This window comes from Schistocerca serialis, chromosome 1 (assembly GCF_023864345.2).
Source record: "Schistocerca serialis cubense isolate TAMUIC-IGC-003099 chromosome 1, iqSchSeri2.2, whole genome shotgun sequence".
Classification (NCBI taxonomy): domain Eukaryota; kingdom Metazoa; phylum Arthropoda; class Insecta; order Orthoptera; family Acrididae; genus Schistocerca; species Schistocerca serialis.
In genome coordinates, this window is record NC_064638.1 from 689,208,304 (window position 1) to 689,233,518 (window position 25,215).

The 25,215-nt window shown below is 44.4% G+C and overlaps 1 protein-coding gene across 1 annotated transcript in view; it reads right to left on the reverse strand.

Annotated features, from left to right (window-relative positions):
* The window catches only part of LOC126480634 (myosin-I heavy chain), an 804,636-nt gene that overhangs the window by 219,044 nt on the left and 560,377 nt on the right, over positions 1-25,215 (reverse strand). Inside the window, exon 4 of the mRNA XM_050103881.1 lies at positions 3,404-3,656. Within this exon, the coding sequence (XP_049959838.1) occupies positions 3,404-3,656 (253 nt within the window). The remainder of the gene's footprint in view (positions 1-3,403; positions 3,657-25,215) is intronic.

Genomic DNA, 25,215 nt, shown 5'->3' on the forward strand with positions numbered 1-25,215 from the left:
AAAAAGCACAACAAAGCGAACTGAATCTATGTTTGTGTGTGTTATGAACTCGTCAGCATACTCATATACAAGACCAGACACAGAACTACGAAAAATAAACAACTGTGAGCCTTACTGGAAACGCTGTCGCAGCATACTTCGCGACTTACCAATAATTACGGAACCTATTCTGAGCAATGCGGACTTTATGCAGGATGAAGCACCTCACAGTTGCAATAAACACTGTGGCAGCGACTGGACTGAGGAGAGCAACAGGGAAATTTTGTTCAGTGGATATTATGAAGTTTGTCCTGCAAGTGCCGAGGAGAAGCATTATTTACATTTTTGTTGTGAGAAAAAGGAAGTTATGCGAAAGAAACTGACATTCAGATGTTTATTTAAATACATATTTGCGTAAAAAATTAAGACCTTAAAAAGTGGCTGATATTGTATATGCATATCATAGGAATAAAATCTAAGAGGGTTATATCTTCAATAGAAGTACTAGTGCATCCAGAAATCGTGCTTTCCTCTCGGGCTATTAAAGCCATTAAAATGGAACATCGTACACACTGTACGATAAGATGCAAAATGTTATGGAACAGTTATTTCCTCAGGTCGTTGTAAACTTAATTATATACCTGAGATGACTAAATCTGAGTAAACTATTTTTGAAGAAACTGATTCCAAAAAGTAGAAAAAGGTCCATCAGAATAATATCAGCGTTGATTTCGTTTTGGCTTACCTGTGTATAAAATTTGATCAGATTGTTCTTCATGTAGTTGGATAACAGTATCTACCTTACTGGATTTTCGTTTACGTCCTTCCGCCACTTTAATACCTAGCAAAGCGTATTACTGCAAAAATAAAACTGCACAATAGTACACTTCGCTTTATTTAATCTTTTTCTGGCTTTTTTCGTAGATAAATTTAGCTTACTTCGTTTCGGAGAGTTGGCCAACAGACAAAAAATTATGTCATCAACGGGAGATATCACGCAAACATCACGCCTCTGATCTTCATAATGGTCTGAGTTCAGAGAGGAAAAAAGTTCATGAATTCCTTCAGGTACCTATATGAGGTTGAAGCCACAGACGATAGAGCTAGCAAATTGAGGGGCTATTGATATGGCACCTGCTGCTCAAAAGTCGTAGACATATGTTATGGGATTTAGTGTGGGTGATATAAGGGCTAGTCGAGGCGCACTAGGGAGCCTGACAAATCAGGAACATCCATTATGTGACCAAAAGTATCCAGACACCCCGAAGAACATACGTTTTTCATATTAGGTGCACTGTGCTGCCACCTACTGCCAGGTGCTCCATATCAGCGACCTCAGTAGTCATTAGCCACGTGAGAGAGCAGAATGGGGCACTCCGCGGAACTCAACGGACTTCGAACGTGGTCAGGTGATTGGGTGTCACTTGTGCCATATGTCTGTATGCGAGATTTCCACACTCCTAAACATCCCTAGGTACACTGTTTCCGATGTGATAGTGAAGTGGAAGCGTGAAGGGACACGTACAGCACAAAAGCACGCCGACCTCGTCTGTTGACTGACAGAGACCGCTGACAATTGAAGAGGGTCGTAATGTGTAATAGGCAGACATCTGTCCAGATCATCACACAGGAATTCCAAACTGCATCAGGATCCACTGCAAGTACTACGACAGTTAGGCGGGAGGTGAGAAAACTCGTATTTCATGGTCGAACGGCTGCTCATAAGCCACAAATCACGCGGGTAAATGCCAAACGACGCCTCGCTTGGTGTCAGGAGTGTTATCACTGGACGATTGAACAGTGTAAAAGCATTGTGTGGAGTGACAAATCACGGTACACAATGTGGCGATCCGATGGCAGGGTGTGGGTATGGCGAATGCCCGGTGAACATCATCTGCCAGCGGGTGTAGCCCCAACAGTAAAATTCGGAGGCCATGGTGTTATGGTGTGGTCGTGTTTTTCATGGAGGGGCTTTTGTGTAGCACTATCACAGCACAGGAATACGTTGATGTTTTAAGCGCCTTCTTGCTTACCATTGTTGAAGTGCCATTCGGGGATGGCGATTGCATCTTTCAACACGATCGAGCACTTGTTCATAATGCACGGCATGTGGTGGAGTGGTTACGAAACGAAAATAACATCCCTGTAATTGACTGGCCTGCGCAGATTCCTGACCTGAATCCTATAGAGAACCTTTGGTTTCAAAGTTGCAGCCTCACTGCTTAAATTTTATTTGATTTCACAGCTGCAAATTAACCACTGTTACTTAGGTTGGCTATTGTTTCTGAGGTTGGTCGTTGTTGTTAGGGATATGAATACTATAGTTCATAAATACTGTAATTCGTAAGTTATACTTTAGTATTTACTGACCGTTGCTGTCTTTTGATTAAATAATATCTCAAGATCCTGGGCAAGAAGTTAAAAAACTTTGTGTCTGATCTACTAAAACTGCAGGTAAAAAAGGTGCTTAACCATGAAAGTGTAGTAATCTTGCAAAGAGGATCAAGAAATTGTGCTTATTTGGCTTCATTTCATGTGTCCAAATGCCTGTATTGACATTGTTGTTGTGGTCTTCAGTCTTGAGACTGGTTTGATGCAGCTCTCCATGCTACTCTATCCTGTGCAACTTCTTCATCTCCCAGTACCTACGGCAGCCTACATCCTTCTGAATCTGTTTAGTGTATTCATCTCTTGGTCTCCCTCTACGATTTTTACCCTCCACACTGCCCTCCAGTACTAAATTGGTGATCTCTTGATGCCTCAGAACATGTCCTAACAACCGATCCCTTCTTCTAGTCAAGTTGTGCCACAAACTCCTCTTCTCCCAAATTCTATTCAATACCTCCTCATTAGTTATGTGATCTACCCATCTAATCTTCAACATTCTTCTGTAGCACCACATTTCGAAAGCTTCTATTCTCTTCTTGTCCGAACTTTCAGAAACGACTTCCTGACACTTAAATCTATACTCGATGTTAACAAATTTTTCTACTTCAGAAACGCTTTCCTTGCCACTGCCAGTCTACATTTTATATCCTCTCTACTTCGACCATCATCAGCTATTTTGCTCCCCAAATAGCAAAACTCCTTTACTACTTTAGGTATCTCATTTCCTAATCTAATTCCCTCAGCATCACCCGATTTAATTTGACTACATTCCATGTATTGACATATCTATGTGAAAATAATCATATTTTAGTAAAAATGCTGAATCTTAAAATCCTTTCCTCACTAATAACAACATTTTTAAAGAATGTCGAAAAAAGAGAACTCCATGTTATTAATAGTTTCTCGCGGAGCACTTATTCGTTTGCTGCGGAAACCCAGTGTTCCAGGGACCAATGTTTTGTCTGTCGAGATTACATGTTGCTGTAGCAAGTATGTACCGCATTTAAATAAGAAGTGTTGTATTCTGAGCACTGACCGAAGGCTTCGAGGATGGTGTTGGCCTCGAGGATCTGCTGCTCGACCCAGGTGCTGACGTTGCTGGTGACGGAGCAGAGGTACTGCAGGATGAACTTGGTCGTCTCGGTCTTGCCGGCGCCGCTCTCCCCCGAGATGACGGTCGACTGGTTGCGGCACGTGCTCTGCAGGGACTTGTATGCCGCCTCTGCCAGGGCGAACACGTGCGGTTCCAGCACCGCCATCTTGCGTCCGTGATAGCGGAACACGTACTCCTGCAACACAGGTAACAACAGCGTATACATCTACACATGGGCGTACCTGAAGGTGCGGGAGAGGTGGGGTGAAGGGAGGGGTACAGTCGCCAGGTCTCCCAACTCCTAGAATGGTAGAAGGGAGCTATCGTGTTTGGATGTGTCCATGAAGGCATCTACACATGGGCGTACCTGAAGGTGCGGGAGAGGTGGGGTGAAGGGAGGGGTACAGACGCCATGTCTCCCAACTCCTAGAATGGTAGGAGGGAGCTAACGTGTTTGGATGTGTCCATGAACGCATCAAAAATTAAGTTCCCCGATCCGTTTAGCTGCAGTCACGAGCGACGGCGATCGAATTTATGCTTGTTCTGCGTTCATATTCGCGTCCAGTGGCGCCCATCGGCTGAGGAGGACACGGCGATCGGTCGATACCGCTGCTCCCTCTGAGGTCTACTCGGACTGAGTCTGCGCTTCATCATTCATTCTCCTACAGCCAATGACTGTTCAGTTGTGTTCTGAGCGCCAAGCTATGAATGTCGTAGTCAATGCGAACATTAACCCTTTCGTGAGCCGTGGGAAACATGCTTCCCACTACAATGAACTCGCTCCTAGTCCCGTGGGATTCACAGTTCCCACCTCTGTACGGTGCTGCCACCTAGTGAACAGTATAGGGTACTACCTCCAATCGGAAGTTCCCGCCGTTTTTGCTGTACCTTCGCGCAGAGGCATTGTATAGCTGAGTGTTGCTCTGTAGAGGAGCCTTTCAGTGCTGTTTGCATGACATTTTGTGATTTTTTCCTCAAAGCTACAGTATAAGGTAAATACTTTTGATTTACCCAAATTTGTGAAGGAAAGCGTAAAACTGGAACGAGGACAATTCCAGTTTGAAACAAAAGGAGCCATTTCTGCAGTAAAATGGATGGATAACCGTCCAGTCACTTTCCTGTCCTCAATTCACGACCCATGAGAAACAGCCACAGTGAAAAGGAAAAACAAGGATGGTACTAGTACAGAGATTTCTTGTCCTGAAGTTGTGGCTGAATACAACAAAATAATGGGTGGTGTCGATAAGTTTTTTCAATTACGAGAAAGGTATGCTATTGGCAGACGTTCTGTAAAATGGTGGCACAGAATATTTTATTTCCTGGTGGACGTTGCTGCAGTGAACAGTTTTATCCTGTGGAAAATAAGTAAAAGAGAAAGTGGACAGCATGATCAGCTCACATACAGGATCCATCTAGCCTGACAATTGATCGCTGCCTTCTCACCCCAAAAAAGGCGTGGACAAAAACATGTCTTTCTGGCAAAAAGGTGTAAAGTACCTGAAGATTTTCGTCACGTGGCTGTAGGGGAGCATCAACTCATTTTAGGAGAAACCTACTGGACGTGCCGTCATTGTAGTACCAAAGCTGTGGAAAAGAGTACTCGCTGTGTTTGTACATATTGTCAAATACCACTTTGCATAGACCCATGTTACAGAAAATTTCATGGCAAGTAATTGTGAACAATCGTTGTAACAAGAGAAGTAAATTTATCAAATAAATAAGACATATTGAAAAAGTTGTTTCTGTCATTTAACTCCAAGGAAGGGCAGTGGGAAGAATACTTCCCACCTTGTTGCGTGACCTCACTTTCACAGTTGGAGCAAGTTTGATATTCTGTATGATAAATATACCTATCTATTAACTACTATCTCCTCTCCATTAATTAAAAAAAAACTGCTCAATAATTTTGCCCACGAAAGGGTTAAATGTGGTCGTAGCGAATTATTTAGTGACTCTTTATTCCATTTCTTGCGAGTTGTCACGGTTGATGGTGGTGGTAAGCGATAAATTCTACACAAGCAAGTAAGAGACATAATTTGCAAGAAAAACACGCTCTCATGAAACTCAAAGCACTTGCATGGTCGTACCGCAACTATCGCTTGGAACCGGCAACAGTGCAATCCCCGTCTGCGTCTTGCCCTCGCTCGGACTCTAGTAGCAAGTGTGGCCAGAACCATTTGCCGTGAAATCTCAGAACTGTTCCGCCGCCGCGCCGAGTGGCCGAGCGGTTTGAGGCGCCATGTCACGGATTGCGCGGCCCCTCCCGCCGGAGGTACGAATCCTCCCACGGGCACGGGTGTGTGTGTTGTTCTTAGCATAAGTTAGTTTAAGTTACTACAGGTTATTTGTCTTGGGCGACTGCAATCTGATTAAAAAGATTTACACCAAAGCGTTTCGATTTTATTTACAAAGCATTTTCTGTGGTTATTCTGTAAACTGGATACACACGTTTGTACATTTTTTATTGTTTTAGGTTAAAAACAGCGTTTTCTTTATAAAGTTCGTCTGCAGGCTCCTTACGGTGTTTCTTTACATAATCTGCTCCTTCCCCTCTTGCTAGGAGTGGTTAGTGTCGACAGGCCTCATTTCACATCCGCGCTTGGCAGTTTTTAGCATTCTGCGTTATTTCTTGTTCTATCCTCTGTTAGTCCTGTTGGGCAATATTCTGGGACGGGACGGACAAGTGTTTTGTACGTAGTCTCCCTTGTTAGAATGATACCATTTTTCCTTCAACCTGCCACCTACTTTACCCACGTGATCATTACGTTTCCTATCCATACAAATTGTTATACCCTCTGGTATTTGTATGACTTGCCTAATTTTAACTGGGACACGGTGACGTTTTAGTTGCTGGATACTACTTCTCTGCGTTTTGTTAAGCGCAAAATTCTGCATTTCTGAACACTTCAAGCAACTTGAAAATATTTGCTCCACTTTGAAATCATGTCAAGCACTAACGGGATATTTGTACAGCCTTTTTTCATGTACTTCATTATGGAACGGCACCAATTGTCTCAGGTTACTATTAATGTTGTCTTTGAAAGCACTCCGTCTTCAGGCCACGAGTGGCCTACCGGGACCATCCGACCGCCGTGTCATCCTCAGAGGAGGATGCGGATAGGACGGGCGTGGGGTCAGCACACCGCTCTCCCGGTCGTTATGATGGTATTCTTGACCGAAGCCGCCACTATTCGTTCGAGTAGTTCCTCAATTGGCATCACGAGGCTGAGTGCACCCCGAAAAATGGCAACAGCGCATGGCGGCTGGATGGTCACCCATCCAAGGGCCGGCCACGCCCAACAGCGCTTAACTTCGGTGATCTCACGGGAACCGGTGTATCCACTGCGGCAAGGCCTTTGCCAATGTTGTCTTCTAGGTCATTAATATAAGATATGGGAGCAAGGGTCCCCACCACGCTGTCTTAGGGCAAACCTGAAGTTACTTTTATACCTGCCGATAACCCTCCGTACAAGACAATATGCTGCGTCCTACCTAACAAGAATTCCCGAATCCCACCATGAATTTTGTCTGATACTCCATGCGATCGTACACTCATTAATAAGTGTCGGTGTGATGTTGATTCAAACCAGCTAACCTCTGATTGCACTCGAAGGTAACGATCTCAGAAAAACTGGGAACCACTGCTCAATGGGCTAGACTCAGAGAGACGAACATTGTTAAGATGGAAGAACTGGCCAGAGTCGTTATTGTTGGTGACGTGGGCAGACTGGAAATGGCTGGGTCTGCGGGTGGCCTTGGAAATAATGTAGCGTACATGGATGACTGTCCTTCCACTACATGCGTATCACTCAGGAAACATGCATAAAGGTCCATATTGCATCCACAAGCGCTGCCAAAATCTAAGATCAACTTGTCGCTGACTTTTTCTTTATTCAACTATTCTTTCCCTTTTGTCACTAGCTGTATTCGAGCCTGAAATTGATAGATTCTGTCATTAGAAAATATCGAGTTAATTAGAAAAAAAATTGCCTCAGACTGCAATTAAATGGTCTTCGCTTTATTACGCCATGAGCTATTTCGAGACTTCCAGCCTCGTCAACAGATGCACTTGATACATGCACATCGGAACGACGCGAGGCACGTTCATTTTAGGATTATTTTCACTGACGTCAACTGTCCTTCAATAACGCGCCCTGTCAATTCAGGCATCCAAAACCCCACCCACAAAGCGACGTACCCAGTTGCTGGCGCATACGGGAGGACGACGGTTCAATCCCGTCTCCGGCCATCCTGATTTAGGTTTTCCGTGATTTCCCTAAATCGTTTCAGGCAAATGCCGGGATGGTTCCTTTGAAAGGGCACGGCCGATTTCTTTCCCAATCCTTCCCTAACCCGAGCTTGCGCTCCGTCTCTAATGACCTCGTTGTCGACGGGACGTTAAACACTAACCACCACCACCAGTTGCTGGTTGCAGAAAACAGCAGAATTTTTATTAAATTTTGATGCAATTTCTTTTTTCTTAATTAACCATACGATTGCGTTTTCCGTAGCCCTATCAACGATGGAAGGCTTAAATATAAGTATCAAGTTATTTTCTATTGACTGCACTAATTCCGAGCGAGATAAGGAGTGTGTTACAATGGCGTCCACATTCCTTAAAAAATGAATTACTTGTTTTATAATACATATTCGCTTTGGAAGGATTCTATTTCAAACTAAGTAGCCGTCAACCATGAATACAGTGTAACAGCATTGCGGTGTGCATCACTTACGCTGCATTACAGTTATACGTTTCACATATTCATTAGCGCGCTAAGCCGGAGACGGTTATTGAAACACGTATTGAACTGGCATAGTTGATTGCACTAATGAAAAAAAAAGGAAAATATGCAGTGTGCCGAAGATTCGCGATTTTTAACTCCCAAAACCTACGTACGCTGTAACTTATTGGGTGCCAAATGTCTAATAGTAACGAAAGTAACATTTGACATGTTCCAGGTAGGCCTAATAGGCATATAATGCTCTAAATATAAACATTTGATAAGGTCACTTCACTGTCGGTCTGTTTGCTGGTGTAATGAATGGCACCTCTCCTTAAACGTGAAGAAACAAAATGTAATGGCTGTAACAAAGAGAAAGAACTTGACAGTATCTGCTTTCAAAGTTAGTGCCGAATGTGTGGAGTATGTGATGCCATTTAAATACATATTCAGAGTACTACTATGAAATCGAACACGTAAAATCAATATCTGAGTGGGCAAACGGAAGACCTGAATTTCTTGGAAATGTTTTTGAGAAAGTGCGATGCACCTGCCAAAGAAAACGTTTACTAACACAAGTGCGACCAGTTCTAGAGTACTGCTCCTGCGCTTGGAATCCGTATCAAATAGGTGTGCCAACAGACGCCGAACGAACAGCAACGCGCGCTGGGATCCTAACAGGTTGGTATGGACCATACTAAAGCGTACCATCAATTCTTGGGGAGTGAAATAGATATCTTTGGAAGAAAGATAACTTTGATCTAGGGAAACTTTGTAGTGTGAATGTGAGCTACCACCTTCTAGTATCATGAGAGCAAGATAACAAAGACTGAGATACACACAGAGATATTTGCTCTCGTCAATACAAAAATGGAATGCATTCGTATAAAATCATACAGTGTGGTGACAAAAGTCATGGAATACCTCCTAATATCGTGTCGGACTCTACAAGTCAGAAACACTGAGCCAAGCTGCCCCTACAGCCGTCCATAATTGTAAAAGTATTGCTGGTGCAGGATTTTGTGCACGAACTGATCTCTCGATTGTCCTATAAATGTTCGATGGGGTACATGTCGGGCGCTCTGGGTGGCCTAAACATTCGCTCGAACTGTCCAAAATTTTCTTCAAACCAATCGGAAAAATTGCAGCCTGGTGACATGACGAATTGTCGCCCATAAAAATTTCATCGATGCTTGGGAAGATGAAGTGCATGGATGGCTGCAGACGGTCTCCAAGTACCCGAACATAACCATTTGCAGTCAATGATCAGTTTAGTTGGACCAGAGGACGCAGTCCATTCAATGTAAACACAGCCCACACCGTTATGCAGCCAGTACCAGGTTGCACAGTGCCGTGTTGATAATCTGGATCCACGGCTTCGTGGGGTCTGCGATGCATCCCAACCCAGCCGTTAGTTCTTACCAACTGAAATCGGGTCATATCTGACCTGACCACAGTATTCCAGCAGTCCAGGTTCCAACCGATATGGACACGAGCCCAGGAGAGGGGCTGCAGGTGACGTTGTGCTGTTGGCAGAGGCACTCGCGACGATCGTCTGCTGCCGTAGCCCATTAACACCAAATTTGGTCGCACTGTCTTAACGGATCCGTTCGTCGTACGTCCCACATTGATTTCAGCGGTTATTCCACGCTGTGTTGCTGTCTATTATCACTGACAATTCTATGCAAACACCGTTGCTCTCGGTCGTTAAGTGAAGGAAAATTGGAAATTTGTGGTAAGGTGTTATGGGACCAAACTGCTGAGGTCATCGGTCCCTAAGCCTACACACTACTTAATATTACTTAAACTAACTTACTCTATGGACAACACACACACACACACACACACACACCCATGCCCGAGGGAGGACTCGAACCTCCGACGGGGGAAGCCGCACGGATTGTGACAAGACGCCTCGGACTGTGACAAGACGCCTCGGACTGCGCAGCTACCCCGCGCGGCGTTTAAGTGAAGGCCGACAGCCACTGCGTTGTCCGTAATGCCTGAAATTTGGTATTCTCAGCGCTGCCGGCCGGAGTGACTGAGCGGTTCTAGGCGCTACAGTCTGGAATCGCGCGACCGCAGGTTCGAATACTGCCTCGGGCATGGACGTGTGTGATGTCCTTAGGTTAGTTAGGTTTAAGTAGTTCTAAGTTCTAGGGGACTGATGACCACAGCAGTTAAGTCCCATAGTGCTCAGAGCCATTTAATTCTCAGCGCTCTTTTGACACTGTGGATCTCGAAATATTCAATTTTCTAACGATTTCCGAAATGGAATGTCCCATGCGTCTAGCTCCTTAATTCCCGCTGTGCGCCATAATCACGTCAGAAACCTTTTCACAGGAATCGCGTGAGCTCTAATTATAGTTCAGCCAATGTACTGCCCTTTCATACCATCATACCATGTGGGTCCGCCCCCGGTAACTGAGTAATTAGCGCGACAGAATGTCAATCCTGAGGGCTGCCGGCACGGTAGCTCACCGTGTTCGGTCAGAGAGCTGGTTGGCCTCTGTAATAAAAAACTGAGTGGGAGGATCAACAAAACGAACTTGAGCGGATGTCATGTGACGTGCGCCACGACCACACACAACGATCAACAACGAACAAAATGCTGAAACAAAAAAGGGCCCAGGTTCGATTCCCGGCTGGGTCGGAGATTTTCTCCGCTCAGGGACTGGGTGTTGTGTTGTCCTAATCATCATCATTTCATCCCCATAGACGCGCAAGTTGCCGAAGTGGCGTCAAATCGAAAGACTTGCACCCGGCGAACGGTCTACCCGACGGGAAGCCCTACTCAGACGACATCTATTTGTACCTTGTGTACGTGTTACTACCAAAATCTTTATATGTACATACCGCTGGGTATCCCATGACTTTTGTTATCTCAGTGTATAGCTGTTGATTTAAAGCAGTGGAGAAATGCGAGTGTGACGTTCTGGGACGAGTCTACAGAATCAGAGCGCAAGGTCTGGCGGGAGACGGCAGGTGCATGGCGGTAGGGTTCGTGGTGTGCGAATGTAAACTGTGAGGAGCGCAGCTGCCAGCAGAGGCGCAACAGTTGGTCGCTGAGACGCCGCAGCCCCAGCCGCCCTCAGGCCCTGCCCGCCCACAGCGCAAACACCCAACCAACAGACACCCGCGCGCTCCGCGACAGAAAAAATCCTTTCCAGCGTCCAAATTTGTCTGCAGACTGGCTACTCCCATCTCGTATCACTAGACAAAGCAGAGTGGGCCCTGGTCTGCGGCAGCAACTATCTTGGCCATGTGGCTTGATGGTATCTATGTATGTATGAAACTGGGGAGGCTTCGTTTCGCCGTAGCCCTCAGTGGTTCACAACTCCACAACAGGCCACAGCAGTCCACCCACCCGACCGCCGCCCCACACCGAACCCTGGGTTATTGTGCGGTTCGGCCGCCGCCCCCCCCCCCCCCCCCGCCCGTCCGGGAACGTCTCATACCAGACGAGTGTAACACCAAATGACTGCGTGGTAGAATAATTATGGTGTGCCCGTACGGAGAAACGGTGTCTGCGCAGCAATCGCAGACACAATGTAACTGAGGCGGAATAAGGGGAACCAGCCTGCAGTCGCTGAGGTAGATGGAAAACCGCCTTAGAAACCATCCACAACGGGCGGATTCGTGCCACGGACCGACACTCCATCCCGCCCGGGAAGCAGCACGTTAGACCGCGCGGCTAGCCGGGCGGGCACTGGCTTGATGGAGGTCTCCTATTATCGCAGAATGCGACTTCTGTGTGAGGGTTTGTGAAAGATTCCGTCTAGGCGCCCCCTTTCTTTCCAACGAATTAGGGTGAACAGTAATGCCGTACACCTACATCAGTGAACGCAATATCTACAGACATGATTGGAAAAGTATGGTACGAGTTTGACTATTGCCTGGATGCTTCTCGTGTGTCCGGTGGTGGGCACAGTTGAACATTTGTGAGAAGTGAATGGAAACTTTGATACTATGCGTAAGGGTAAATGAAAATACTTGTCAGGTTTAAGGCGGAGAGCTTGGGACGCATGGAATCTACATCTAGATCTACATTTATACTACGCAAGCCACCCAACGGTGTGTGCGGGGGGCACTTTACGTGCCACTGTCATTACCTCCCTTTCCTGTTCCAGTTGCGTATGGTTCGCGGGAAGAACGACTGCCGGGGAAAGCCTCCGTGCGCGCTCGAATCTCTCTAATTTTACCTCGGGAGGTATAAGTAGGGGGAAGCAATATATTCGATACCTCATCCAGAAACGCACCCTCTCGAAACCTGGACAGCAAGCTACACCGCGATGCAGAGCGCCTCTCTTGCAGAGTCTGCTACTCGAGTTTGCTGAACATCTCCGTAACGCTATCACGCTTACCAAATAACCCTGTGACGAAACGCGCCGCTCTTCTTTGGATCTTCTCTATCTCCTCTGTCAACCCGACCTGGTACGGATCCCACACTGATGAGCAATACTCAAGTATAGGTCGAACGAGTGTTTTGTAAGCCACCTCCTTTGTTGATGGACTACATTTTCTAAGGAGTCTCCTAATGAATCTCAACCTGGCACCCGCCTTACCACCAATTAATTTTATATGATCATTCCACTTCAAATCGTTCCGCACGCATACTCCCAGATATTTTACAGAAGTAACTGCTACCAGTGTTTGTTCCGCTACGCAATTGATGGATGAATAATTCACCCCCATACTATTATCTATTGCATGTGCTCCACGTTTTTCCTTTTAAATCTTACAAGCATTTTTATAGCTATTGAAAATTCACAATCACAAATTTTCAGGACTGGAAGTCGGTATGGGGCTAGGAGAAATTCTCTTATACTTTTTGGGCCGATTTAAAATGCGATATATTAGTTTTTCTCTATTTATTTGCAACATGCTCCATTACAATATTTGTAATACTATATGTATATTTGTGTGTCTGTGCGGAGTCTATTGCAATGATTGTGTTGGATGATGATGATGATGATGATGATGATGAAAGAAGGGAGGGGGTGAAACCCGGTGCCGGCACACAGCCTACTTCTCACGAATAGCACCCAGTGGGCCGCCAAGCTAAGGTCTCCACCCACAGGATTCCAATCGGCTTACCCCGCACTAGCGTGCGCTAGCGACCTCGGCCACGGGCTCGCGGAAGCGTGATACATTAAAATTGATTTGTACTTAAATACGAGGGCGGTTCAGAAAGTAACCTCCGATTGGTCACAGTGTGGGTTGTGGGGGGAGTAGCGACGCCATCTGTGCGTTCACGCAATCAACAGGTCAGTTGGCATCAAGCCGTGGTCGAGTGAACGTTGTACCTGCGCTAGTTTAGTTTTTGTGGCAGTTTGAAATGTGTGCTGCAATAGAAAACCCCGCCAAATGTGAAGTGCGTGCTGTCGTAAGGTTTTTTACAGCCAAAGGATATTCTGCAGCAGCTATTCATCGTGAGCTTTGTGCCGTGTACGGACCAAGAGTTATGAGTGAAGGAGTTGTCCGTGAATGGGTACGTTTATTTAAAAGTGGACGAGAAAACGTTCATGATGAAGAGAGGAGTGGTAGACCATCATTGGTGACTGACGAACTCATTCAGACAGTTGATGCAAAAGTTCGTGAAAATCGACGTTTCTCAATGTCGGAGTTGTCTACTGGTTTTCCACAGATTTCTAAGACTCTCTTGTACGAGATAGTGACAGCAAGATTGGGTTACCGTAAGTACTGTGCACGATGGGTGCCCAAAATTCTTACCGACCACCACAAAACTCAAAGAATGGCCTCTGCATTAGACTTTCTGTCACGTTATGAGGACGAAGGAGAACCATTGTTAAACAGAATCGTGACCGGTGACGAAACCTGGATTAAGTACGTGAACCCTGAGACAAAAGAACAATCAAAGATGTGGGCACATTCAAATTCGCCTACCAAACCAAGAAAAGCCTCGCAAGATTTTTCTGCCAGAAAACTGATGGCAACGGTGTTTTGGGATGCCAAAGGGGTGTTGTTGGTTGAATTCATGGAACGTGGTACGACCATTAATCAAGACGTGTACTGTGAAACAATAAAAAAGTTGCGACGGGCTATACAGAACAAACGCCGTGGTATGCTGACTTCCGGTATCGTTTTTTTGCACGATAACGCCCGTCCTCACTCTGCTCGTAGAACAACGGCCCTTCTTGAGTCCTTCAAGTGGGACGTTATCAACCATCCACCTTACAGTCCAGACCTGGCGCCAAGTGATTATCACCTCTTCATGCATTTGAAGAAATGGCTCGGGTCACAGCGGTTTGATGACGACGAAGAGCTCAATGATGCGGTCACAGGCTGGCTCCAGGCACAAGCGGGTGATTTTTATGCAGAAGGAATTTCAAAGCTTGTGAAGAGATACGATAAGTGCCTCAATCGCTATGGAGACTGTGTAGAAAAATAGTGCAAAGATGTAGTTGTAAGATGTATATATTAAAATATTTTTATTTAACTTGGTGTATTTTTTTAAATCAACCGGAGGTTACTTTCTGAACGGCCCTCGTAATTATTTTTTACCCCAATGTATGTATGTACATGTGTGTGTGTGTGTGTGTGTGTGTGTGTGTGTGTGTGTGTGTGTGTGTGTGTTTTTGTGAGAAATTTTTCAGTAGATTTCAGACCAATTGATGAGATTAGAACCGAGGCATGTGGTAAATTTGAGGTTTACTTCAGTTTCTCTTCACATCAGCCAATCAATGTATAGGTCCGTCCTACGTGTGAGTAACTTGAGGAAAGACCGTGAGGGTAACAATTAGAGAGATTCGAACTTACACGGAGGCTTGCCTGCAATCGTTCTTCCCGCGAACCATTCGGAACTGGAACAGGAAAAGGGCGAACTAGCAGTGGTACACAAATTGCCCTCCGCCACACACCAGACAGAAAGGGAGTTAAGATTGTATTGTCATGCAGTTCTGAGCTACATGGAAAGTTTAAGTCTCTAGCTCACTGGTAAGTTAGTTCAAACCAATTGCAAAACTTACACCGAACAGACAAGAGAGCGACCTAATAAAAACAACCTAAAAAGTACCCCAAGGTTTTACGTGCAGGCATGTAAAAGATATACCTTTGTATAGTAGGATGGTTGTTTTGAAAATAACACATTTTAGTTTTATGCGTAACTTAAAATTCACCTCAAATTTGTAGCCTCATTCCCGTAAAAGATATATCCTTCTGAAACCGGCTGAATATTTCTGAAATACGCTTAATGTTTTGTTTTCAGTAAAGTACAATCTTTGACGAGAAGTTTGTACGCTGGATAGTGATTACGCTTAGTCACGAAAGATAGAACTGCGCTCGTTATAGTAACAGGGGTCCGAATATCCGATAGGGTAAAGCCTAAATTGGAGGTCGTCATTTGGCAACCGGAATTTTAGTTCCGGACTAACGAACACACTATTATAGTTACAAAGGGCTGTTTCTGATGCAGTACGAGGTGAAAAGGCAGCATTCAGCACTGGAGACTTTTTTTTCCTTTAGCCTCAGCAGATGGAGTTGTTCATAACCCTGCAAAGTATGATGAATGACAGGGTGTCGGGATACAGGTATACACAAACAAATCCTTATAAGGAAAGAAGTCGACATTTTATGTTGTTAGATGAATGCGCCGCCGACAGAGACACACTCTTCAATATGTGATCCTCACCATTTCATGAACAGCGCTGAATCGCATGGCGCGTGCCCGCCAGTGACAAGACACACATATCTCGACATGTTGGCGAATTATGCAGTTCTACAGGTGCCTCCCAACGTCATTTTTCAGCGGGATGGTGCCCCTCCGACTATCATGGAGATGTTACCCCATTTATCCACGAGATGTTTACTGAACTTTGGAGCAGAATCGGGATGCCATTGCCAGGCCTCTTCGGTCTCCCAATCTGACTACGCTGGATTTCAGCGCATAGGGCTTTATCAAGAATACTGTTTGCAGAACAAGGGTTCAAGACCTGGTTGACTTGAGACAACGGATTTACAACGCAGCAGAGGTCACAACACCTGTCATGCTTACGAACATACGGCGAGAAGTGGAGTACCGTTTCGATATCTGTCGAGCTACCAATGGTGTCCGCATTGAACTTTACCAACACGCATAAAATGTTTGAGCTTCTGTGTGAAGTGTTGGACAAATAAAGTTATAAACCTTAATAGGTACTGAAATACAAACAAATGTTTTTGTATACCTCTAGCCCGGACACCCTGTAATAGGATCGAGTTTCTTATAACTACGAGGAGAAGAAAAGTAGAATACCTGAGGCAGTATTTACAAGACTTGGACATGGAAATTGGCGTTCAAATCTTCTTCTGGTTTCCCTAATTATTTCCGGCAGAAGCCGAGATGACTCATGGAAAGGAGTAAGGCTACATAATTCCCACGTCCCCGTACAACTTAGGTGGTTCAAACTGAGCACTATGGGACTTAAAATCTGAGGTCATCAGTCCCCTAGAACTTAGAACTACTAAAACCTAACTAACCTAAGAACATCACACATATCCATGTCCGTGGCAGTATTCGAACCTGCGACCGTATCAGTCGCGCGGTTCCGGACTGAAGCGCCTAGAACCGCTCGGCCACCACGGCTGGCAACTTAGATAGTGTTCCGTTTCTAATGAACACCTTTTCCTAGTCGAACTGAAGTTCCTTGGAATAGAATGACATGTTTCCAATTCAAACTGTTAGTTTTTTGTTTTCCTATTCTGCAGCGATTTATCCTTGTGGACTCATATCAGTTGAAAACAAATTGCTCGAAGATACTGCGCTACTTCTAGCGCGAGGAATCCTTTCTGCTTTTGCAATGTCCCGTTATTCAGAGTTGAGGACGAAAATCGTGAATATCACGCATGTGACTGAGAAACTCGCACTGATCAACTGCTTTTATAAGTCACATCCCAGCCGGAAACGGCGAACAGCTTCGGCACTGTTCTGGAAGGAACTGGAGTACCCTGTATCCTGGTTACACGAAGGAAGGATGATGAGGTTCCCTATCCAGGCGACGGCGAGGTAATCGGAGGTCCAACTTAGGATGGCGAAGAGTGGCCACCAAGATTCATTCCACAACTACAAAAATTTACTTGTTCATACTGGTAAGGCAAGTATTTAATTTATTATTATACAATACACAGTGATAGAGATATTGCGCGCGCGCGCGCGCGCACACACACACACACACACACACACACACACACACACACACACAGAAAAAATGGTTCAAATGGCTCTGAGCACTATGGGACTTAACATCTGTGGTCATCAGTCCCCTAGAACTTAGAACTACTTAAACCTAACTAACCTAAGGACATCACACACATCCATGCCCGAGGCAGGATTCGAACCTGCGACCGTAGTAGTCGCGCGGTTCCGGACTGAGCACCTGAACCGCTAGACCACCGCGGCCGGCCACACACACACACACACACACACACACACACACACACACACACACAGAACGGAAAACGATTTTCTCGATGCAGCTTGTTAACACTGAAAAAGTTTAACATCGTTTCTGGTACGTAGACCTACATAATTAAATTATGTCGATATTAAAATTTGTTATCATAATGACTGAAACCTGAAGGATGGACCATTCATTCAAATTTGGAACAATGCTCAGTTATGACAATATTGTTGAAATGATTAGAATGTGATTAATGGAGAGGCTCAATTGTATATTATACCATTCGAGTAACCGTAAAATATTAACTCCCTAACCGGCGTAACTTAAACTGTAACACACGAGAACAAAGTGGTCGTTAGTCGTTAGTCGTGTTTGACAACCGTGAAATCTAAGCTGAGCTGTAATTAACTGTCGGCGCGCTGTGGCGTGAGATCGCTCATGGGACATCATTAGCTCACCCGTACCCAGCTAGTCCAGCAATTTCCCATGTATAACTTTCTGCTGACGCAGCTTGAATTTCGAACTACTCCGTTACTGTCAGGTGGAATTTTTTTTTACTGTGGGATAATCTTATTAGGTTTGAGAGTATTTATTACACGGCAGACAACGAACAAGGCCAAGTCTATTCTAATTGGAAGCCGCTGTGCGTTTGTAATGCACAGCAAGTCTACTGCACTATAAGTGGCGGTCTTCTCGTTAACAGAAGATCCACGTCGTAAGCCCACTCGGACTCGCTTTTTGGAGAAAGACCGAGCACCAACTTATAAATCAGTTTGATTGCGATATTTATTGCCAGATCCACCCAGTGGAATTCAGGGCTGCTTATGTCTCATCAACTTTACGACGAGAGGTCGTTAGTGCTTTCACACGCATGGGCGTGTATTTCAAAGCTTGGCCCTCTTTTTTTTATACTCTCACCAAAGTAACTAAATGTTTGACACAGTTGGATCACATGAATAAAAAATATAAATGATAGTAAAACACTACACTTCAGTCTTCAAATAACTACCGAATATAAACAGCCGGCCGAAGTGGCCGTGCGGTTAAAGGCGCTGCAGTCTGGAACCGCAAGACCGCTACGGTCGCAGGTTCGAATCCTGCCTCGGGCATGGATGTTTGTGATGTCCTTAGGTTAGTTAGGTTTAACTAGTTCTAAGTTCTAGGGGACTAATGACCTCAGCAGTTGAGTCCCATAGTGCTCAGAAAAAAATAAAAAAATAAAAAAAAAACAAGATGAATTTTTAATACAGCACGTTTTTAAAACGGACTAGAAAGTATAAAAGAAGTTCTCCTACGTGTGGCGCTGCAATAGATAGTAGTTAAAGAGAACTATTCAAGCATCAACTATGTATTCATGCGTTAGACGGTTTTCGTTAAATATTTTACAAGTGTTTTCATAGCTATTAAACATTAACAACGACAAATTTTCAGAAATGTCTGTATCGGTTAGGAATCTCAATGGGGCTAGGAAAAATTATTTTATGCTTCTCAGTTTAAAAGCGTGAAGCGTGTTATAACTACATTTTATTTTTATTTAAATAATCATTTTCTGCTTTTTATCTCGTGTGTATGAAACTTCTTATTGGATTTTAAACATTTGGATGAGATTTTAAGAAGAACTTATATTAAATTTAAGGTTTATTTCAGTGTCTTTTTCACCTGATCATATTTCCAGTAGACTAGCACTATACCTACCTACCTACCTACCAATAACAATTATATCGACCTGTTTAAACGTTATTTTTATAAAAACTAAAATAAAGAAGCAAGAAAAATTAATTTTATCTGAGTTTCTAAACGATTTTAATCTCAATATTAGTTTTATACTTGCGGCCTCTCCCTTGTACGCGAATGTCACATAGGCTCCGGGGAGGGGGGGAGGGGGGGGGGGGAAGATGCACCGCAAAGGAATTATCCGAATGAGACAGAAATTAGTGAATGTGATGTACATGTACAGAAAGCAAATGACTGCAATTTCAGAAAAATTGGATGATGATTTATTCAAGAGAAAGCGCTTCACAAACTCAGCATGTTAATAATGTATTGGTTCACCTCTCCCTTATACAATCAGTTATTCGGCTTGGCATTGACTGATAAGAGTTGCTGGATGTCCTCCTGATGGATATCTCGCCAAATTTTGTCCAATTGGAGCGTTAGATGGTCAAACTCCAGAGTTGATTGGGGTGCCCTGTCCATAATGCTCCAAATGTTCTCAATTGGGGAGGGATTCTACGACCTTTCTGGCCAACGTAGTATTTGGCAAGGACGAAACAAACAGGAGAAGGTCTCGCCAGGTGTGTGTCTGAGGGGGCGAGGCATTATCTTGCTGAAATATAAGCCCAGGATGCCTTCACAAAACGGAGCGTAGAATATCGTCGACTCACCGCTGTGCTGTAATGGTAACGCGGATAACAACCAAAGGGCTCCTCCTATGAAAAGAAGTGGCACCCCAGACCATCATTCCCGGTTGTCTTGCCGTATGGCGAGAGACAGTCAGGTTGGTATCCCACCGCCGTCCGGGGCTCAGATCGGGACTTATCACGGAAACAATTCTACTCCAGTCAGTGCGATTCCAGGCCCGCAATACGGCCTGACAACCAGGAGTGATGGTCTGGGATGCGATTTCTTTTCATAGCAGGAGCCCTTTGGTTGTTATCCGCGTCACCATTACAGCATTACAGCACAGCAGTGAGTCGACGATATTCTACGCCTCGTTTTGTGAAGGCATCCTGGGCTTACATTTCAGCAAGATAATGCCTGCCCGCATACGGCGAGAGTTTCTACTTCTTACCTTCGTCCTTGTCAACGCACCAATTGGATAGAATTTGCACGATATCCCCCAGGAGGTCATCCAACAACTGTATACATCAGTGCCAAGACGAACAACTGCTGGTATAAGGGCCAGAGGTAGAACCAAGCCTTACTGACTTGCTCAATTTATGAAGCTATTTCTTTTGAATAAATCACTCAATGTCTGTACATGTACATCACATCTACGAATTTCCCTCGCGTAATTCCTTCGTCGTACGTTTGTTTTTATCCTAGAGTGCGTTTTGCACAAATCTCCTTCTCCCTTCTCTCTCTGTCCAGCTGTGTTCCCGTAGGTAAAACTTAGACTGTAGGGTGCAGTTATAAGTTGATTTAGTCTTTTTTTTTAATTTCTCGTTTATGTTGTTATATCGTTAACTGTCAAGTGACACTAGGTTTTTTTGTGATTTTTTTTTTCCATGCGAAGTTTCATTCGGTTTGGAGATATTTGTCGTTAATGTCGTTTCTGTTATTTATGTTTCGTGAGAATTCTGTAACTCTGTTTGTCGAAGACTCTGCTGTCGATACGCTTGATTGTGTACAGGTTTGTATTGAACTGTCGGACTGACGATGCGAGGCCGAATGGCGCTTATGTTTACTGGTGATTCGAAGACGTATGGTTTCCATTGTCCTGCTAACTTGCTGACTTGAAACGCAAGTAAGGGGGGGGGGCGGGAAGTGGGAGGGGGGGGGGGGCGAGAAATCAGAAGTGACTGCTGCCTTCTTTACTTTGATGTACTATTGCAGGACTATCCTTACAACAACAGTACGACTGTACTAAGACACTAGCGGACAAAGGCAATCGTAAATGACAAAAGACATACGCATTCGGCACGAGCGAGACAGTGCCTAGATCCTGTCGGCAGCTTCCGTGGGTCGCTTCAAGCGCACTGTGGCAGCGCCTAAAATAAAACCAAGCCGACTACTCCTTCCGTCTCTTTTCAGATCGCATAATGCTTCCTCTCTTATCACCTCGACGTCAACAGAAGGTTAACCACAATCGTTTTGTTCCATATATTCCTGAACGCAATAAGCCTCAATCAGCCGCATATCGATAATGGCAATTAATACTTACTAAAGAAAACTATGTTGAATTTTTAGTTTGATAGTGTAGCATTACAAATGAACTGTATGACACTGAGCTAGTGCAAACATCTAAATACTCAGGAGCAGCTGAAAATACGAGCCGAAAGATATTTATTTTCAAGAAATCCACTCTCCGCTCGATGTACCATTCCATAGAAGAGCCCACAAAAGTGAGGACTGACATCTCTTACAATAGTCTTGAGTAAACAAATGAGCCGAGGTTCCGTTAACGATGGGTGCTGTTGTGGCGCAGGCCTACATCTCACTTTTTATGTAGTAGTCGAGAGTATGCGAGAACGATTCAATTAATGAAAACTGCACAAGTTACTTATTTTTGGAACAGCGTGTTTCGAGAATTTATTCTCAGTTACAAGTGAATTTGTGCATTTGTTTACATGAATATGTTTGGTGATACTTGCATATGTGATTTTCTGTCTCTCTTGCGTCTTTTCGACTTAAGACGAATCCGGAAATCGGAGAAAATGGATTTTTGAGGGTTTTTAAATACTAATTTGAAAAGTGGTATTTGCAAACTAAAATACCATTTTTAACCTTAGCGATTTTTCTTTTATGGAGTTAGGACTTTGTCTCTATATCCAGGGAACTTAATCGTGCAGTAGCCTTAGCATTTTAATTAGAGAGTGGTTTCACGTACATTAATTGCGTTGTGAGGGATCAATGCAGTGGTTTTCTTGCTGCTGAGACTTATGACAGTCAGGCCGTGGACTTCGGAGCGGTCGTACCCAGTAGTTTCAATCTCCTTGACATCTTCTTATTGGACATTTACTAACACTCTGTTCCACTGTTTGCCTCAATCACAATCTGTTCTGTGTACGATGCTACATTTATAAAACGTCGCTTTGTATCTTGCGTGATGCATGCCTGGCCTTGCAGAGTACAACCCAGTTAGTTCTCCTGCACTCTTCTACACCGCTGGCCACTAAAATTTCTACGCCACGATGGCGGTATGCAGCAAAGGTCAAAAGGCACTAAGTGTACTGTGCTTGGATACGCAAATGGATAGCATTTCAGCACGACCGCACAAAGTATAATGGAGTAAAGCCTCTACAGTCTGTGTATAAGGAAAGGGTAAGCAGCGCGTTTCTTATTCAAAACTCGCATTTGAATATTGGTTGTGTGTGAGAAGTTCGTGTTAAGCCTCGTGTAAGAAGGATAAAAGTCTACCAGCACTTGTCGGAATTCGACAGTGGTAGGAACGTGGCCTGTAGATACTGCAGTTTGTCGTTCTGCGATGTTCTGCTCTCGTTGGTCAGAATCCCACGGCTGTCGTGCGAATATGGACTCGGTGGGTTCAGGAAGCTCATACTCAGTGCAGTGCATGATTTCAATGATCGCACGCGACTAGCGCTCAAGGGCACAGTCAAACTGTTGGCTCGCCGATGCAGGGTCGTACAACCACGTCACGTACTTACAGCCAACGTCTGTCGCAGAATGAGTTTTAACACTGACAGTGCGATGTCTGAAGAGCCACCGACTATCAGCACGGCGACCATTGTTACGGCTTTCTTTGACACAGCAGAGAGAGAGATGCGCGCGCCGACACTGCACACAGCAGTTAATGACGCCATCTTTTCAGACGTGTCCAGATTCTGCGTACGGTGTCAAGATGGAGGTATTCCGAGGTGTGGAGGTTCCGAGGAGAACGAACGTTCTATATGTCATCGTCATATGTACCCAGCACAAGGCGTGATAGTAAGGAGTGTCACTGGGTAAATAAAATGATCACCCCTGGTTTATATAACAAGTAGTTTGGACAGCTGCCATTATATTTCTGATGTTTTATACTTGGCGGCTGTGTTCTCGCTTTGAGGTACCCTTGATGTTGCCTTTCAACACGATAATAACGCTTATATGTAATGCACCGTGTAAAATTAAATGTAATATGCAGCACTGTTGTATGAACTGAAATCTGAGAGCGATATTGATCGTTGCAGTTGGACAGCGGAATTATTTTTTAAACGCTATATATTTTCAACTAGTTTACAAAACAACCTTTCCCCTTCAAAACACTCTCATTACAACTATTACATTTGTCCCACCGGTGCCGAAATATCTTTTGTAGTCATCTTTAGAAATGGCTGACAACTCCTCCCCCCTTTTTTCCTTGACGTCTTCACTGTTGTCAAATCGATGTCCATTTTTGCACCTTTTCATACGTGGAAAAAGTCGCACAGAGCCAGTTTAGGCGAGGAAGGTGCGTGGAGCAGCGGAACCATACAATTTCTAGCCAAAAACTGAGTACTAGAGATGGCTGTGTATGTATGTGCATTATTGTCTTGGAAGAACTAGTTTCCTGTCTTCCACATATCGAGTTTTGAGATGCGCCTAGCAGCAGAAATGTGTACTAAACAAGCTCCGCCCACGGCAATGTTATTCCGTTGTTTTTTTTTTTAACCCTCGTATGTAGTGTAACCGTGCTAGACTGAAACAAACGTAAATTTATGGCCGTCTTGTTATTTCTCCGTCATGGCTTGAACTAAACTTCAGCGTGGACGTTACGGAACAAAATGTTGGACTGAGTGAGTACTGTGAGTTCCGTGGAGTACCATAAACAGCAGTGACAATGCTCGTGCGAATGGACTGTGATGTGATCGTACAGTACACTGCAGCTAACCGAACTGCACAAACTAATATACTTTTGAGCCACTATCACGTTTGCAGCTAAATGAACATCCGCAGCGTTGAACATTAACTGTCGCCGTGGAGGCTTTTAAATTTCCTATCACGTGTGGCGCTCTGTGCCCCAGAGCAGTGAATCCGTGATCGTCATTGCTGAAAGTGGAAGGACTATAAACTCGCTATCAGCGAGTCTGAGTGGATTTTATAATGTTTTAAAAGTGTGTACGGGACGTTGATAAGGGAATCGTGTGTGTAAGGAACGTCGTAATCGCACCCCCATGATCTTGGATTTTATACAGCAACAACTACTTCCGACCGGCCTGTGACTGAAGGACTGTAACGGAGGGTAGATTTTGCCGCCAGGAGGAGCCTATACCAAACAAGAGGACGTATCCCTGTCACTTCCATGAATAATGGAGCCATAATAACTATGCCGCCAGTACCAATAAGTTACTGCTGACGTCACGACGCGTCGTCTACAAAAAGGTAAGCTGCAACGCAGAGCGCTCTCCCCCTTTAAAGACTCAAAGAATTTCATTAAGTTTCACATGTAATTTTTTTTTCTTCTGCGACAAACTTTTCTTAATACCTGTTTTCTTTAAAACTAAATGTAAACTGTGAAGTGTATTGTATTACAGTCTGCGTTGACGTTGTTGACCTACCACAAATATATAGTTATTGCTATTTGCTGCCTTTGTCTTCCTCCATATTTTATTGTGGCTGTTGTTACATGTGTTTTACGTATTCTTTTAGACGGACATGCCTTTATGAATTTCTACAATGTTTAATCATACGCTTTTACGTATTTTGTTGTGGTATGTGGCGTTCCGCGTATGTCCGTCATTAGACTCGGAGTAACGACAAATGGCTCGTCCGCTATTGGTGCAACGGACGTTATAGGTGGGAATTTTAAATCTGACAGCAGTAAACCACGTACAACTCTTTAAGACATCATATTACGACATACTCATGACCAAGTGCGAATATATTTGGCTCTTACAGTAATAACTAAACAAAATTATAGCCATTTCGTTAATCGTTTACGAATTTATTTACGGGAGTTTTCGTGTGTTATGTCCTTTTGGTGTCTGTTGACAAAGTC